The 16,328-nt window shown below is 54.9% G+C and overlaps 1 protein-coding gene across 2 annotated transcripts in view; it reads right to left on the bottom strand.

Annotated features, from left to right (window-relative positions):
- Positions 1-16,328, bottom strand: part of VWF (von Willebrand factor) — a 199,980-nt gene that overhangs the window by 88,236 nt on the left and 95,416 nt on the right. For both annotated transcript variants that reach the window (XM_060306367.2, XM_070046402.1), the window contains exons 11-16: positions 12,615-12,831; positions 11,190-11,312; positions 10,184-10,295; positions 9,304-9,350; positions 1,490-1,626; positions 934-1,072 (exon numbers count right to left, since the gene is read on the bottom strand). In XM_060306367.2, coding sequence (XP_060162350.1) covers positions 934-1,072; positions 1,490-1,626; positions 9,304-9,350; positions 10,184-10,295; positions 11,190-11,312; positions 12,615-12,831 — 775 coding nt within the window. The remainder of the gene's footprint in view (positions 1-933; positions 1,073-1,489; positions 1,627-9,303; positions 9,351-10,183; positions 10,296-11,189; positions 11,313-12,614; positions 12,832-16,328) is intronic.

The raw sequence follows: 16,328 nt of genomic DNA, 5'->3' as shown, positions 1-16,328 counted from the left end.
GGAGAGGGCAGGAGAGCGGCAGGCAGATGGATAGTAGGGAAAGATGGGGTATCTCACAAAGGACTGTAGCAATCAAAGCAGTGAGTTAGGGGGCAGCTGGGGATGTCCATGAGGCTTAAGGTGGGGGGTGTCTCAGAGGCAAGGTGATCAGGGTGGGTGTAGTGCAAATTGGGCTCCCCCAGGAAGGCACCTCCATATCTATCCCTGCTGTAGCCTGCCATTCCCTGTACTGCCACAAGGGGGCAGCAGAGGCTCCTGCATCCTTAGCTGAGGCAGGTGCCCTGAGCCTGGGTCCGTTTCCCATTGAACCCCTAACCCCTGAGCATTTCCTCGGCCCCTCTGCTGTTGCACATGCTTCCAGGCTAAGTTACTCAGTCCTCACGGCTGACTGGTGCTCTGCGCACAGCTGAAACGGCAGTTTTCTCTGGGGAAGAGGTAGGAGGCATACCTCTTCCCCGGAGAGACATACATAGCATTAACACACATAGGCACCCTCAAGTTCACCATGTGCAAAGCCGGGATAATGGGCCATGGGCTGGCCAGCGGTCTTGAAGAAGAAGAAGAAGAGGGGAGGCGTCAGGGAGCCCCTCTGAGGGTGAAGGTTGGAAACAGGCTGTGCAAAATGGTGCATAACAACCTGGCAAAGTCACTGAACAGGTAGATTTTCCTACAGGTCACGGGGTCATCTGGCTTTGCCCCATGACATCTTGGGGTCTGACCCATCACCAGCCACCCCGCCCCCAGCCAGCTTCCTCTGCTCCTCCTCCTCCAGGAAGCCTTCCTTTCTTGCAGGAGGCAGACCAGGACGCCCAGCCTGCCCTCCAGAGTTAGCTCTCCTGCACATTTGCGCAGAAGAGGTGGCAGCGAGCACTGCCGAGGGGCGGGGGCGCTGAGGGTGAGCTGGGGGGGGCCTTGGGGGAGGAGGGCACCCACCTTGCAGGAGGGGGATCTGGATGTCCTGACCGTCCACGGCAACGCCTCCCCCGTGCTTCAGCCTGACGACGTTGCTGTGCTGGCCGGGCAGGCGGACGGTGACCGAGCGCGTGCAGACCGCGTCGGGGTCGTCAGCACACTGCCGAGGGGGGCACACCGAGGGACGTCACCAAATCCCCGCCAGCCCCGCGGCCCAGCCCCCGACCCATCCCCTCGGGGAAAGCCCTCCACCCACGCAGCCCTTCTCACACGGAACCACTCCCCGGTCCCAGAACCATCTCTGGGAAGGGCCCGGGGTTATGCCACAGAGAGGCCCAAAGCCCAGGCCTCCCACCGCCCAGCACCATCCCGCTCTGGTCCTTCGTCAGGATTCTAGGCCTTGCTTGCCCTTGGTCCTTGGGCCTGTTGCTCCACAGGCGCTCAGGTCCTCAGGGGAGCCCTGTGCGCCCTGTCTGTCTTCCCCTTTGCTCAGCTGTCCAGAGGAAGGCCGTGCACACGGAGCCATCTTGCCCCCCTCACCCCTGTGGCTGCCCTGGGGCTGCCTGGCGAGGCTCACCTGGACCGTCTCTATGATGATGGAGAAGGAGTGGTCCTGGCAGTCCCGGGCCAGCAGGTACTGGCAGATCCCACTGAAGGTGAAGTGCCTGTTGTCAAAGCTCTTGAAGTGGGATTGTCCTGTGATGAGACACGCCCCTGGGGGACGGAGAGCGGGTGTCCCAGAGGGTCCCCTGGGGCACAGGGGAGGGGAGAGCGCGTGTCCCAGCGGGTCCCCTGGAGTACACAGGGGAGGGGAGAGCGGGTGTCCCAGCGGGTCCCCTGGGGGACACAGGGGAGGGGAGAGCGGGTGTCCCAGCAGGGCACCTCCTGGGGGTGCCCCTCACCGCAGCCTATAAAGGGGCTCCACGGGAGGACTCTATTCAGGCCCCACTCCTCTGGCCCTGAGAGGTCAGGGCCGGGTGGGTCCGTTCCACGCCTCAGGGGAGTGACAGCCACAGCAAGGAGTGGCAGAGCCAGACCAGAACCCGTGGCTCCGGCTCTGCGCTCTGGGTTCACCGTGGCCCCCAGCCCTTCCCCACGGCCGCTCCAGGTTCTGGCTCTGCTGGGGCCACGGGCCTCGGGCCTGCAGAGGCCTTTCTCTGCGCTGCCATTGTGGGCACTCCCCCCTCCACGAGAGTCCCTGAGGGCAAGAGGGCAGAAAGGCCGCCCAGAGCAGTGATGGGGGAAGGGGGAGCCCAGCAGTGCAGGGGCCAGGACCCAATCCTCACCCCTTCGCCAGCCGAGGGGCGGCCCTCAGGCCTCCTCCTGGGCAAATCCATGCTGTGATTTCAGCTGGGGCCAATGGGGGCCCAGGACCCCATCTGCCCATGTTCCCACCACTGCCTGAGCCAGCTGACGCGTCTGGGGATGGGTACGAGGATGCCCTGGCGTCACCCTGCCGCTCGAGCCCTCGACGCGCACCACACAACAGCTACTCCGTCCTCCCAGGCCCCAGTGCCGGCCCAGTGCACCTCGGACCGCAGGTCGTCCGTGCTGGGGGAGGGGGGCTTTGCTAATGCCGCCAGTGACTCCCCACTGGCCCAATCCCAGCTCAGCCCACAGTGGACCCACTGAAGCCGAGGCCCGCATCTGGAACCCTCCCCAGGCTCCCTTTACCTGTTTCCTCTCCTCCTTGCCTTCTACTCTATAGAGAAAGCAAAGCAGCCATTCCATAAAGTAGGGGCCCTCCTTCCTCTCCCAGTGCCCCCGGCCTCCAAACAGCAGAGAATCGTCCTCCACAGCACCTCTCTGCTCTGCACCCCAAGTTCCCCCCAGGAGGGTCCCACAGCCAGTCCCCCTTGGACCCATCTCCAGGGGCTGATGCCAGGGGTCCCCAGAGGCCTGAGAGGGGTTCCAGCTGTCCACCTGTCAAAGACAAGCCCCATCGGCCCCCTGCCTGCCACCTCATGCCCAGATTTGCACTGAAAGACACAGCAGGCATGGGGGGGGTGGGGGGGGCGGGGGGGAGGGGCAGGACCGGCTTTGGGTCCAGGTGTGGCCCTGCCCTTGGTATGTGCTGGAAGGCAGGGGGAGGGCGAGTGGCCCCAGGTTACAGTGAGTGTCCCTCTGCCTGGTGCCCAGAGCAACTAACCCCATCTAAGATGGCGTGGGCCAGGAGGGCACACTCAGCCCAGAGAAATTCGGAGAAAATAGGGAGGCCCCAGATCGTCCTCACCAGCATCATCTTCTGCGATAAGAAGAAATATAACGTCTTCGTCCCTGATTCCTGACACAGAGCTTCTAGTGCCCTAGGGATGCCCTGGGCGAGAGGAGCACCTTTTGTTCTAATGAAGCCCCTCTTGGCGGGTCCCTCGAGAGCTTCAGGATGGGAACCGGTTACAGAAAGACCTAAGTATGATTAGAGGGTTGGGACTTTCAGTCCCATCCCCCAAACTCCAGGGAAGGGAGAGGGGCTGGAGACTGAGTTAATAATCAACCAGGCTTAGGGACTTCCCTGGCGGTCCAATGGTTGGGACTTGGGTTCAACCTTGGTCGGGAAGCTAAGATCCCACATGCCTGGCAGCCATAAAAACAAAACATAAAACAGAAGCAACATTGTAACAAATTCAATAAAGACTTTAAAAATGGTCCTCATCAAAAATATCTTAAAAAAAATAATCATCATCAGTCGTGCTTATATAGTAAAACCTCCGTAAAAAACGCTTATTAAACAACAGAGTTGGGAGGGCTTCCGGTTTGGTGAACATATTTACATGTAGGACACCCCAGCTCCACAGGGACACAGGCTCCTGTGCTCAGCACCCTTCCAGAGCTCACCCTGTGTACATCTCCATCTGGCTGGTCATTTGTCTCCTCTATAATATTTTTTGTAATAAACCAGTAATAGTAAGTGAAGTGTTTGCCTGAGTTCTGTGAGCCATTCTAACGATTATCATAGCTGCCATCAGAAGCAGGAGCACGTGGACGGAGCACTTCACCTGCGGGGTCTGTGCTAATTCTGGGTAGTCAGGGTCAGAACTGAACTGAATTGTAGGACACCCGGGTGGTGTCCAGAAAGTCAGAGGATTGGTTGTTGTCGGGGGGAAACACACACACATGTGGTGTCAGAAGTGTGAGTAGAAGCAGATCGTGCCTCCCCACTGCATTGCCCCACAAGAAGGGCACGAGTGACGGGTCACTGTTTGTGGAAGTCCGAGCAGAACAGGCAATGAGTTAGGGGCCAGGGTCATTCCGACTGATTGTAGCCCCGGTGGAATTCCAAATCCACGGGTGTCACAAGAAAGTCTTTTTAAAATGGCTATTTTTCGGAAGCCACTATCATTCTACAAACAGGATGACACGGCCCTTTGTATCACATGTCTTGACCCCATTGCAGTGTGATGGGTGGGAATTCCTCCCCCAACCTCTCTTTGTTTTCTCAACAGCACTCTTATCTGAGTAAGAAATTGAACTTGCATTATCTCTGACAATGCTCAGGAAAAGAGGGGTCAACGAGAAAATATGCAAACATTCGAAAGCAAAACTTCTGGGTCAGAATCTAATCCTCTGATCTGATTTCCTGCTCTGACCTCCCCTGATTGGCGTTCTGGAGTTTCTCGGGAATCAGAAATCTAAATACTGTATTATATTTAGCTTATCTCCTTGGTACAATTGAGGGATGGGGCTGACCACACGGGAAACCCAGGAAGACAGCTGAGTGAGGTGCTAGGGAGCCGTGGGCCTGGAGGCTGGAACAGGAGCCAGAAGAATGGGCCACACGTTGACACTCTCCCAAGCTCTGCCCAGAGGTCCCCAAGATGCCCAAGTTCTGCCAAGAGGATGCCCAAGACATTCCCAGCCAGCTGGTCAGCAAAAGGCAGCCTGACAAGCCGCTGGCCACCACTGGACGCAGCAGGTGGGCAATAAAAGTTCGGTGAAGGCAGGTGATTCTTAAAATAGCAAAGAGCATAAAACCAAGAACAGCCAGGAGTTAAAGCGAGTCCACTACATGAATAAGAATCCTCCCTCACGGAAAAAAGAAGAGAAAAAAAGTCTCTCATTTATGGAAACATGTTACCTCTTCTAAATAAGCCCCTGTGTTCGCAGGAAAGGAGCCTCCATGTTCTGCTCAGCTCATTGGCTTCTACCCTTTTCCATGCGGCTACAGAAAGGTCAGCCCACAGGCCTTCTGCAAAGCAACTCAGGCTTCCTCCCAGCATAAATGTTCACCAAAGCCTGCCTCTAAATCACACTAACATAATCTCAACCAAACATGCAAGACGCATTTCTAAGTGCTCTATGGGCACTACCTCATTTACTGCTCTGGTGAGGCCGGCATTATTATTCCCAGTTTACAGAAGAGAAAACTGAGGCACAGAGAAAATCTCGCCCAAGGCCCCAGAGTGGCCCAAGAGGAATTTGAACGTGGGCGTTCCGTCAGACTCCAGAGTTCATAGGACTTGACACCGGCCAGTACTGCCGTATGGGGTGGCTGCCGTTTCCAATAAGCTTCATTTCATGGGGATACTGGGCACACGTGGCAAGTGCCGAGGAGCACAGGTACATCCAGGTCTGGACGTGGAGAAAGCAGAGGAAATGGCAACGCATGGCCTGGCCTGAAGGAGGTCTGGTGAGACTCCAGGAACCCCAACGTGGGCCTCCATGCCACCAAGCCCAGGGAAGGCTCAGGCTCTGTCTTGCCTCGTGCCCCACCTGTCCCAGCCGCACCCTGCTTTGCACCACCCCTCCCCATCCCGGGCTCCTTCGTGTCTCCATCCTTCTCTGACCCTGCTTAATGAAACAGCTGTGGCTGTGACGATGAAAACACCTAATGTTTACTGAGTACTTGCTGTGTGTCAAGTAACCACAGCTCTCATGGGATGAAGCTGCTGTTACCATCCTATTTGACAGATGAGGAAACTGAGGCTGCAAGTGGTTAAGCAGCTTGCCAAAAGTCACCCAGCTGGTAAGCGGTGGAACTGGAACTCCTACCAGGCTGAGTCCACAGCTCACGCTCCCAGGCCCAGGACCACGCTACCTTTCCACGTTCATAGGACTTGGGCCTCAAATAAACTTCCCAGCCCCAGCAGAGTATCTTCCACACTCTTCCGCCAGGACTTTGAGATTCCGTCATCACAGCTTTATTTGTTTGAGGAATAGTCCCTATTAACAGGCATGCTCCTTCCTCATTGATCCCAACCAAACATTTATGATTCAGTGGAAACTAAATTAGCAGAGCCCCAGGCACCTGGGGCTGCCCTAATCCTAACCAGAACAGAGGTGTGCCAGGAGCAGTGAAGGCCTAAGGAGCCTGTAACAGATGCTCCAGCCCCTCTCCATGCAGACCGACGCTCTCCTCAGTGATTGTTTTCTCCCTCTCGCTCCCACACATGAGGTTCTCTGTGCTAGGTAGACTTTAAGGTCCCCCCGCTCCATGGTCCCCACCTCCTGTATTCACATCTTGTGTGATGCCCTCACCTTGAACGCAGGCTGGACATGTGGTCTTGTTTCTAGCAAATATAATACAGCAGAAGTGAAAGATGTCACTTTGGAGAGCAGGTTTTTAAAAGACTGTGGCTTCTGTCTTGGCTGTTCTGCCTCATTCTCTCTGAGGTCACTCACCCTAGAGGAAGCCAGCTGTCATGTCATGAGGAGCCCCAAGGGGAGATCCACAAGGTGAGGGACCAAGGCCTGGCCACCACCACATGAGTGAGCTTCCGAGTGATTCCCTTCACTACAGAGGAACCTTCAGATGAGACCACAGCCCCAGTCAACAACTTGACTGCAATTTCATGAGAAATCTTGAACCAGAGGTACCCAGCTAAGCCACACGCAGATTCCAGACGTACAGAAACTCTGAGATAATAAATGTTTGTTGTTTGCTAAGTTTGGGGGCCCTTTGTTATATAGTAATAGACAACTAGTACACTCTCATCTTACTCCAGGGAATCAAAACCCAGATCTCTATTTCTAAGAATCACAATGTCAGCTCCTCCAGGGACTGCAGAGAAGCCCCAGCCTGCTCTTTGCTTTACTAGCAGAGCCAGACATATCCCCTTCCAGAACCTTCCCATCAGAAGCTCTGCCAGCAATCTTCACCCTGGGAGATAAGACAGCCCCCCGCCAGCTGGCTCTCGGCAGGTGTAGAAATACGCTGTGTGCTACAGGTAGAAATGGGCAGGGAGGCAAGGGCCAACTAAGCTCCAGACCTGGAAGAAGAGGGTCAGGGCTTTGAACGTGCAGAGCAAGAGGTTATTGGTTGTGTTGGCACAATATCAAACCACTCAGTAGACCTCAGAGTTGGAACTAGCTCTCTTCCCATCAAGGCATCAAGAAAATTTCGTGCATCCTCAGCAAAGTTACCACCCAAATTTTGAATTGAAGACTAGGGGATTACATTGTCTACTCCAGACTAAGCATTCCATCATGTACACAGTGGGTTTTTAAATAATTGTTGGATGGATACATGATGGATGGATGGATGGATGGATGGATGGATGGATGGATGGATGGATGGGTGGATGGATGGATGGATGGATGGATGGGTGGATGGATGGATGGATGGATGGGTGGATGGATAGATGGTTAGATGGGTGGATGGATGGATGGATGGAGAGATGATTGGATGGATGGATGGATGGACGGATGGGTGGATGGATGGATGGGTAGGTGGATGGATGGACAGATGGTTGGATTGATTGTTAGGTGGTTGGGTGGATGTTTAAATGGTAGATGGATGGATGGATGGATGGTTAGATGGTTGGATAGGTGATTGGATAGATGGATGGATGAATGGTTGGATGGATGGATGGAAGGAAGACCCTCCCTATAGGAAGTTGTTATTAAGAATTCTTAATCTAGTAGTCAACCTGACAAAACACAGTAAGCTAAATTCCTAATTCCACCCACTGTACCTCATAGATCTTATACAATAAATGCTTATTACCTAGATATTAAAAGTTTTTTCACAGGTCCATTACATTGACCTCATGGCTTTCAAATGACTCTTTAGGTCTTTCACAGGGTATGATTATGTTAAATTGGAGCACTGATACCACTTACAAGAGCATCTTTTGTTCTTTGTGCTTCCTTCAAGAACTGCACAGAAGATACACGGCTGGTTGGCCATCCCTGGGCCAGACTAATTGACTAAGTCCTGGGGCCCACTTTCCATCTAGTTTCCATCTAGTTCCAGAGTTTTCCCAGTATAGTGGGCACTGGATAAGTCCTAAGTGACTCTAAAGCCACAGACCCCAAATGTGTAAGCTCAACCTCCTGCCAGCCCACCAAAGCCAATGTGGTCTCTTGGGGCCAACAGGAGGGGAGCCTATCATTTGGCTATTTGCCTTGCAGTCTTTTATTGCAATCTACAAACATGGGGATCCCAAAGTAGTATCCAGCCTTTGAATGAGGCTGAGATGGTCTTTAACTAAGCATGGGGCCTCTCCAGGGTTCATGAACGATGGCAATGATCCTCCTGCAAACGGATGGATCGAGCACTAGGAAGGAGAGTAAAGGGAAAGGCAAAATAGAAGTCAGGTGGTTGTGAGTTTGAATCTTGTCTCTGTCTCATAGCAGCTGTGTGACTTTGGGTGAGTTACTTAACCTCTCTGGATCTGTTTCCTCCTTTGTAAAATGAGAATAAATTGCACCTTCTTCCTAGGTTGTGGTGATGATGTAATACATGTAAAGTACTGAACACCATGCCTAACACATAGCAAACATCACACGACTGACCAAAAGGGGAGAAGCATCAGGAGAAAAGCCAGGGTCATCGGGAAGGTGAGGCAGAGGGAGCTTTGAATGGGTAAAATTTGCAGTAGATAGAATAGAGTTGGGGCTAAACAGAGGAGAAAGTAAAGTGCAGAAATTATAAGGAAACTTTTCCTAAATAGATTTTCCGGGGCAGGGACAGGGTAGGAGGGATCATTGAGTGACCTGGTTTTCCTAGCTCTTGGATCCTCCCAAGATCTTTGGATAAGGCATTCCAGAAAAATCCAGAAATTTCTCACTTCTAGCTTAAAGAATTACCAGGCCCTTCTTCCTCTTAATTTTCCAAGGAATTTGCTTCATCTTTGTTTAGTCACCTGTGACCTTGCAGTTTCACAGCACGTTCAACCGTAATCCTTTGGGCAAACAGGTGAAGGGAAAAGGACAATGAAAGGGTTCCCAGGTGCAGTCTCCCCTTTCGGTTGCTGGGGAACCTCCCTCTCCTGCTTCCGGGAGGAGAGGGTTAGCACAGCTGGTTCTGCACTGGAGCTGTGGTCGGGGGTTGCATCCAACCTGTGCAGAGACCACCTTTCCCTGCCTGGCCAGGTGGTCCTCCCAAGTCTAGGAAGGGAGCCTGTACCTCTCCACTGGGAGGAGGGCAGAGGGGAGGGGAAGGTCACCTACCTGGACACTCCTCATTGCTGCAGACCCACTGGCTGTTTCGGCAAATGCTGTTGGGGAGAGAAGCAGGGGTTACAGGTGGGTCTGCAAACGCAGGCATCCCTGAATGGATTTAGAGAGTGCACTGCCCATCCCACAGCCCCAGGGGAGAGGTCTGAGATGAGAAAGGCGCTCGTGCCTGAGGGGGCTTCATGAGGCTGAAGGTATACAGGAAGGGGCTTTGGCCACAGAGGAATCATGGAGACAATGCCAAGGGGAAGAAACCCCAACAGACAGATAGAAGAAGAGGGAAACCTAGGGGGTCTACCCAGGCACTAAGTCAAATTCCACACACACACATGCGCGCGCCCGCGCGCGCATGCACATATGCGTACACACACACAGCTGGTAGAAGACCGGAGGAAGGGCGGGCTGCTGACAGGGGTAACACCCTGGCCCATGCTGGGCAGCCCTTGAGACTCCTGCAAGACTGCCCAGTAGGGAAAGGTAGCCAGCGAAGAGGTCTGGAAGCGTTCTCCTCTCCCCGTTTGCAGGGGACAGACAGACCCAGCCCAGGGAACACCAGAGGGGCTTCTGGAGGAAACGGCTCAAGCAAAGCAGAGGCAACAGGGAGAGAGTCACTTATTAAAGCATGGCTGGGGGGGAAGCTAGAGATGTTGTCTGCACGCGAAGGGGCCTTCACCACCCCCCCAGCTCCCCTCATCCAGGCCGATCTGTATATAATCCTTGCTCCCCATCATCAGCCTCCACACCCTTCCCCAAACCACCCCAGCCCAGACCAGGTCCTGTTCTACCTGCCGGTGCCCTCACTGCCCCTGCCGGCCCAGCGGCCCCGCCCACAGACCGGGCAGCTCTCGCAGACCGCACTGCTCGGCCCGATTACCAGGTGTTGCAGTCTCTCGAGAGCGAGGCGCCCGGAGGGTACCGCTTCCCAGAATGCGCGCAGGAACACTCGGCACTTTTCACACAGCGGCCTTCGTCAAGGAGCTGTCCCTCTGGGTCAAGGGGAACAAGGCAAAAAGACTCGACCTGGGCATCATCATTACTCATCTCACAACCACAGAAGCCCCCGGGGTGATGATCAACTCTGGGCTTCCTGCAGGAAGCTCAAAGGACTCGTTCTGCCATGCTTATCTTTCACTCACGGTTTGCAATGAGAGCGAGGAGGGCTATTTATCTCCACTCTAGTGACGAAGAAATGGGGGAAACAGGTTTGTTCAAAGGCCTTCCAGTAGGGAAGCCGTGAGTCTAGCCTGAAGGCTTCTTCCAGGAAGCTCAAAGAACTTGTGCTATGTTTATCTTTCACAGCAATGCAGTGGGAGAGAGGGGGAAGATTATTTATCTCCATCCTATCAGATGAAGAAACGGAGGCAAGGGTTTTGTTCAAGTTCCTCCAGTAGAGAAGTCGTGAGTCAAAACACACAAGACTCACTCTCAGTACTTAACCAGAACTTTTCACCAAAGCTCACAAGGTCTCTCCTGAGAAAGACTTCCTGATGCAAAGTTCTTTTTCAGCTGAGCTCACACGACAAACCTAGGAAACAGTTGAGACTATCTTTCTCCCAGACAATTCCCTGACGCTTAACTGAGAAAACACTGCAGCTCAGATAGGGCCACGTGCTCCCCAAACAAAGTCACTCTTGGAGCCCAGACCATCCTTCTATTCCCCAGACACACGTGCTTTCATGGATACAGTGCAACAGGAAAACATAAATTAGAAATAAATACCAGCTCGATCCTCATCACTCCATATAAGGACCTTTAAAAAATAAATCAAAGGCCTCTGATGTCGGCAATGGGGAACAAGCACAGGTGGCCTTCATCCGGCTTCCCCAAGCCAAGGGCACCGGCGAGGTCTCAGATCTGTAAGTGAAGTGGGAAGTCATTACCAGGGCAGCTGCAGCCATCCACGCACTGCTGCTGACACACTTCACTGACGTGCAGGCTCCGGCAGTCTCTGGGGCAGGGGGACACGCATGCCTTGTACTCCATGCCCGCAGGGCAGTCCGGTCCTGAAATGGAAAACTCAGGAGTCTGCCGGGAGCTGTTCCCTTCCAGGGCAGCATCTCACAAGCCACGTGGTGCTCAGAGTCCCTGGCCCCCTTTGTCTGCCCCCCTCTGTCTTCAGGGACCATCTCCACCTCAGTGGCACCCCAGGGGCCAACGTCCCCGGCTGAAAATGCAAGGCCCCCAAGGCCAAGCAAGGGGTAAATGGTGTCCTCCATCCCATCCCTCCTCTGAGGGTTCCTCCTCCTCAAGAAATAGGGCCCAGTCAGATGCCCCACCCAGCACTGTGCACGCAGCCTCACGGCCACGCCCCGCACAAGGCATGTTCATTTCTATCTATGTCCACTGAGGCAGGACAGCCCTGGCAGCCGCGTCACCTGAGCCTCCGTCCTCCCGCTGGACCCAGCCCCTCATGGACAACGACAGCCCTCCTTTCTCTCTTCTCTTCACCTGCTGCTGACTGACGCTCAGGCTGAAGGACCAGAAGGGCCAGAGCATCCCAGCATCCCAAACCACTTGTCCTCCAAGATACCTCAGGCATCTCCCCATCCTTTCTTCAAAGACCTAAAAAAACAGCCACTCCCCCTTCCAGAGGAGAACGCTGCTGCCAATAACCACCCTTCTCACACCCCACAGCAAAGATGGACAGCTCTGATTTATAAGCTGAAAAACACACATGTGTGCAGTGTAAGTATTTGGGCTGCTCCCCTCCACAGTCTGTGCCACCTGTGATCTGTGGGAAGTCGTGGCGGGGACAGGAGGCTGCCTGCAAGGTGACTGGAGAAGCTCGTACTTAATCAGGATAATTTGGGGGTGGCGGCAATGACAATGACTAGGGACCCACGAGATTAGAGGGAGAGGGGGAGGGATGGTGACACCCGCAGGAAGAGAGAAGGGATTAAATGAAAGGGAGGAACTTGACAAAAGCCTGCCAGGATCCCAAGATCACCCCGGGGACACTTCGGCCACCGCCCTGCTCCCAGTCAGTTCCGACTTTAACTGCTGCGATTCCCCTCGGAGCCAGGACCGGTTTTTGAGTCCAGGGGATGGATTTGCTCACGGGCAAGCGAGGAAGACGGGGAGTGAGAACAGAGGCAGGAGAAGTGACGCGGGGGCTTTTAGGGGGGCCTTTCAAGCCTCCTCAAAGCTGTTAGGGAGGGGACTTGCTCTGTGACCAGGGGACAGAGCAGGATCCAGGCGGGAACTGGTTCCCGGGATGTGGGTCTTGGCAGGCACTGGCTGGTTGGGGTGTGACAGCCGGATGGACAACGCTCACCCCCGCCGGTGGGGGTCCCATGCTGACTCACGGCAGGAGCTGTGGTCCGTCCAGCCGTACAGCAGCATCCCCTGCTGGGCGCAGGCCCGGGCGTACTCCAGGAGCACAGGGCAGGCGCACAGCAGCCCCTGGTCACACGTGCACAGCATCCTCTCACACAGGGCCACGAAAGGCTCGGGGTCCACCAGGGGGTGGCAGCGGGCGAACACCGAGGCGCTCTTCAGAAGCTGGCACTGCTCCCACAGGCCCTGCAGGAGGGAGAGGCCACCTCAGCGAGGATGCCACCCACGCAGCCTGGCATCCCCTGACCTTGGTGCTTGGAGACCCACCCTGCCCGGAAACCCAAGCATGCTCGCTCACACCTAGTAGGTGCTTGTCAACATCTGTCAAACGAAACAGTCCAGTCAGTGGAACACTGTCGGACCCCTGCTTGATGGCGCAGCCCGAGACCAGGGCGACCTCCTAGACTGAACCCTGGAAATGCAGAGGCCAGGGCCCTGACCTCCACTGGAAGGCAGTGTCCTCTGAAGGGAAAGAGCAGAGGGACGCTCATGAAAGGAGCTGAACTTGAAGTTCTCACGGAGGCCACACGTCTCAGAGGCCAGGAAGGCCAGTCAGCATCTGCTCCGCACGCGCCGGCCCCCTCCCCTCCCTGGCCTTGGGTGCTCCACCAGAGATGGGGGGTGCCACAAGGAGTTTATAAAGTAGAGCTTCCCGGGCCTCATCCAGAATTTAAACTCGGTGTGTCAGGGATGCAGTTGAGCAAACCTTCCCCAGAGGATTCCTGGGACAAGACTGGACCAGCTCCCATCAGCAACAACACGCCAGGACTCTATGACGTGTGCCAGGGTGCTGCCAGGCAAGGACTCTTCCTGGGTTTTATCACTTGGTTGCCAACCTCGACCCCACGACACAGGCAGGTTTGGAATGGTTCTCACTGACGACTCCTGGACACACGTTAGCACAAAACCCTCCCCATACACCGTATTTGTGAGCATCTCTGCATTCTGTGTTTTGGTCACTCATTTATTTATTTATTTATTTTGGGCTGCGTTGGGTCTTCATAACTGTGCACAGGCTTTTGCTAGTTGCGGCGAGTGGGGGCTACTCTTCGTTGCGGTGCGTGGGTTTCTCATTGCGGTGGCTTCTCTTGTTGCAGAGCATGGGCTCTAGGTGCGTGGGCTTCAGTAGTTGCGGCACGCGGGCTCAGTAGTTGTGGCACGTGGGCTCAGTAGTTGTAGCACGTGGGCTTCAGTAGTTGTGGCATGCGGGCTCAGTAGTTGTGGCTCGTGGGCTCAGTAGTTGTGGCTCACGGGCTCAGTAGTTGTGGCTCGAGGGCTCTAGAGCACAGGCTCAGTAGTTGTGGCACACGGGCTTAGTTGCTCCACGGCATGCGGGATCTTCCCGGACCAGGGCTCAAACCCATGTCCCCTGCATTGGCAGGCGGATTCTCAACCACTGCACCACCGGGGAAGCCCTGTGCTTTTAGTAATTTAAATGCACATCTTTTTCATGACGTAGTATCTCTGAAATTGGGTGCATCTTACAAGCGACATCACACTTTGTCTTAGATTTAACACAACACAGTATTGTTGCTCTTAGTGATCCCCGCTGGGTGCATAATTCCTTTCATGCATAGACATGCTGTCCAAATGAATGGAAGCCAGCTGTTTGTGAAAGGACTTCAGCTAAAATGAAAGGAGTACGAGAGCATCTGAAGGAAGGGCTGAGCCCTGGAGGGTAAATCCGAGCAAATCGGCTTTCGTAAAGGGGAAGTAAAAGAAGGAAAGAAGTGACCGGTTTTGAGAAGAGGGAAATCCAATCTGCTCAAACTGTACAAGGGATGGTCAGAGCAAAGCTGTATAAATCAAGAGCCAGGAGGAGCCAGGCCCGTGGCCTCTGGAGGAATAGAAATCTGACCCAGTGCTCAACACTCAACACCCAGAAGGCCCACCTGGGGAAGCACCAGGGCCATGCTGCGGTCCTAGGGAAACCTGTGTCTTATCCCTGCCCAGCCTATACAGTCTGCCATCAGAACCAGGCCCCTGATCGCTGCAGGCCCTGGGGTGGACCCGGGGAGCTCCAGGGCCAGTTGGCCCAAGCAGCTGGGCATAGCTGCTTCCCTATGCACCTCAGAAAAGCAGCAGCTGCGTGGGCTGCTGAATCGCAAAGCCGTTGCAGCGGGCAGGTTTGTGGGCAGGACAACTGGCAGCTCTGCACGTCGGGAGCCGTGGCTGAGAGCAGCTCTCCCTCCCTCCACGGCCCCACCCTTCTGAGCTACCTCCCTGCGTGGCCGAGTAAAAGCAGAGGCTAAAGCCCAGCTCTGCCACTGCCTAATGGTGGGGAGGGAGGCAAGCCTCGTCCCTCATTGGAGAAAGGCGTCCTGGAGTGAGACAGGAATACCAACTGCAGACACTGTCTCACAGGTGGGCACGTGGAGCCTGGCGCCGAGCAAGCAGCCGATGAACGAAGTCGGCTGCCGTGGGTCCCGTGTCACAGAGGCCTCGGGTGACGACAAGCATCCTTCCATGGGCCGCCTGAGCGCTTCACACGGGGGAACTGAGGTTTCTGAATACAATGCCAGGGAGGGTCCTGCCCAGGACCTGCTGGGACTTCACAGCCCCAGGCCCAGCTTCTGCCTCTTCCATGTGCTGGCTGTGTGACCCTGGCTGTTTACTCAACCCCGCCTCCTCTGTGGATGGGATAATGATAACAGTGCCTATCTGAAAAGACTGAAATGAAGACCGAATGGAATAATGCACGTAAAAGGTTCGCCTAAGAAACGGTGAACCCGTATCGTCATCGGCATCGACATCCTGGCCACCAAAGAGAGTCCTTCCACTGTCCTTCCTGCCATTAGGTTTAGCGTCAGAATGGTGAGCAGGTCACCAGCAGGACAGAAGGACATCTTTGTCCCTTTCCCCATCTCCATCTGCCTGGGTTGTACGGGGATGAATGGTTGCCACGGCAACACTATCAATTCACTAGTATTTGGGGGCTCCCTGGTGAACAGAGGGCTGCTCTTGTTGATCTTTTATCTGGGAGGGTCACACTCCTCCAGAACGACGTGGGGGCTCAGGGAGGAACCCACTCTTATTTCTAATGGGCAGGTCTAGGAATCTCCATCCTCACTGGCAAGTGAGACTCAGGGAAGGAGGCTGAGGCCTGTGTCTGGTTCTTTCCATTGTGTCACACTGCCCGGCCCATCAGAAATGCCCCTCAGAAAGTGAGGTCACTGGACCCTCACAGGGCAGCAGAGGGTACCCCAGAAGGGCCAGGGCCGTGGCTCTTGCCCACCTCTTGCCCCCCATACAATTTGGAACCAGAAAAAGAGCCCCCAAAGGCAACGCCATGGGGTTTTTCTAGTGATTGCTGCCACCGCCTGGGCTGTAGGACAGTGGCTTAGAGCCGTCCCTGCACCACAGGACCAGCTCTCACAGGCACAGGCACCAGGCACCTCGGTGGACACAGAACCAGGAGTCCAGGCACCCCCTCACCCTTTGAGAGCCGGGGGGTGCAGAGTCCAGCATGGCCCGTCTCCAGCTGGCCCACCTTTGTCTTTTCCCTGCTCAAAGGAAAAGTAGGAACAGTACTCCAGCACGTTTCCCGGGAGGTCCCTGGAGGTATTAAATGGTTTACAGAAAGCCTTAGCAAGAAGGCTGTTTTCTAGGAAAAGTCTGTCTTTCCATCCTTCCTCTGGTCAGCCCCGGCCTGAGCTTGGTCACTAGGGTGACCACACAGTGTG

The sequence above is a fragment of the Globicephala melas genome, chromosome 10 (genome assembly GCF_963455315.2).
Source record: "Globicephala melas chromosome 10, mGloMel1.2, whole genome shotgun sequence".
NCBI classification, from domain to species: Eukaryota; Metazoa; Chordata; class Mammalia; order Artiodactyla; family Delphinidae; genus Globicephala; species Globicephala melas.
This window is presented reverse-complemented; position numbering and strand designations above follow the sequence as displayed.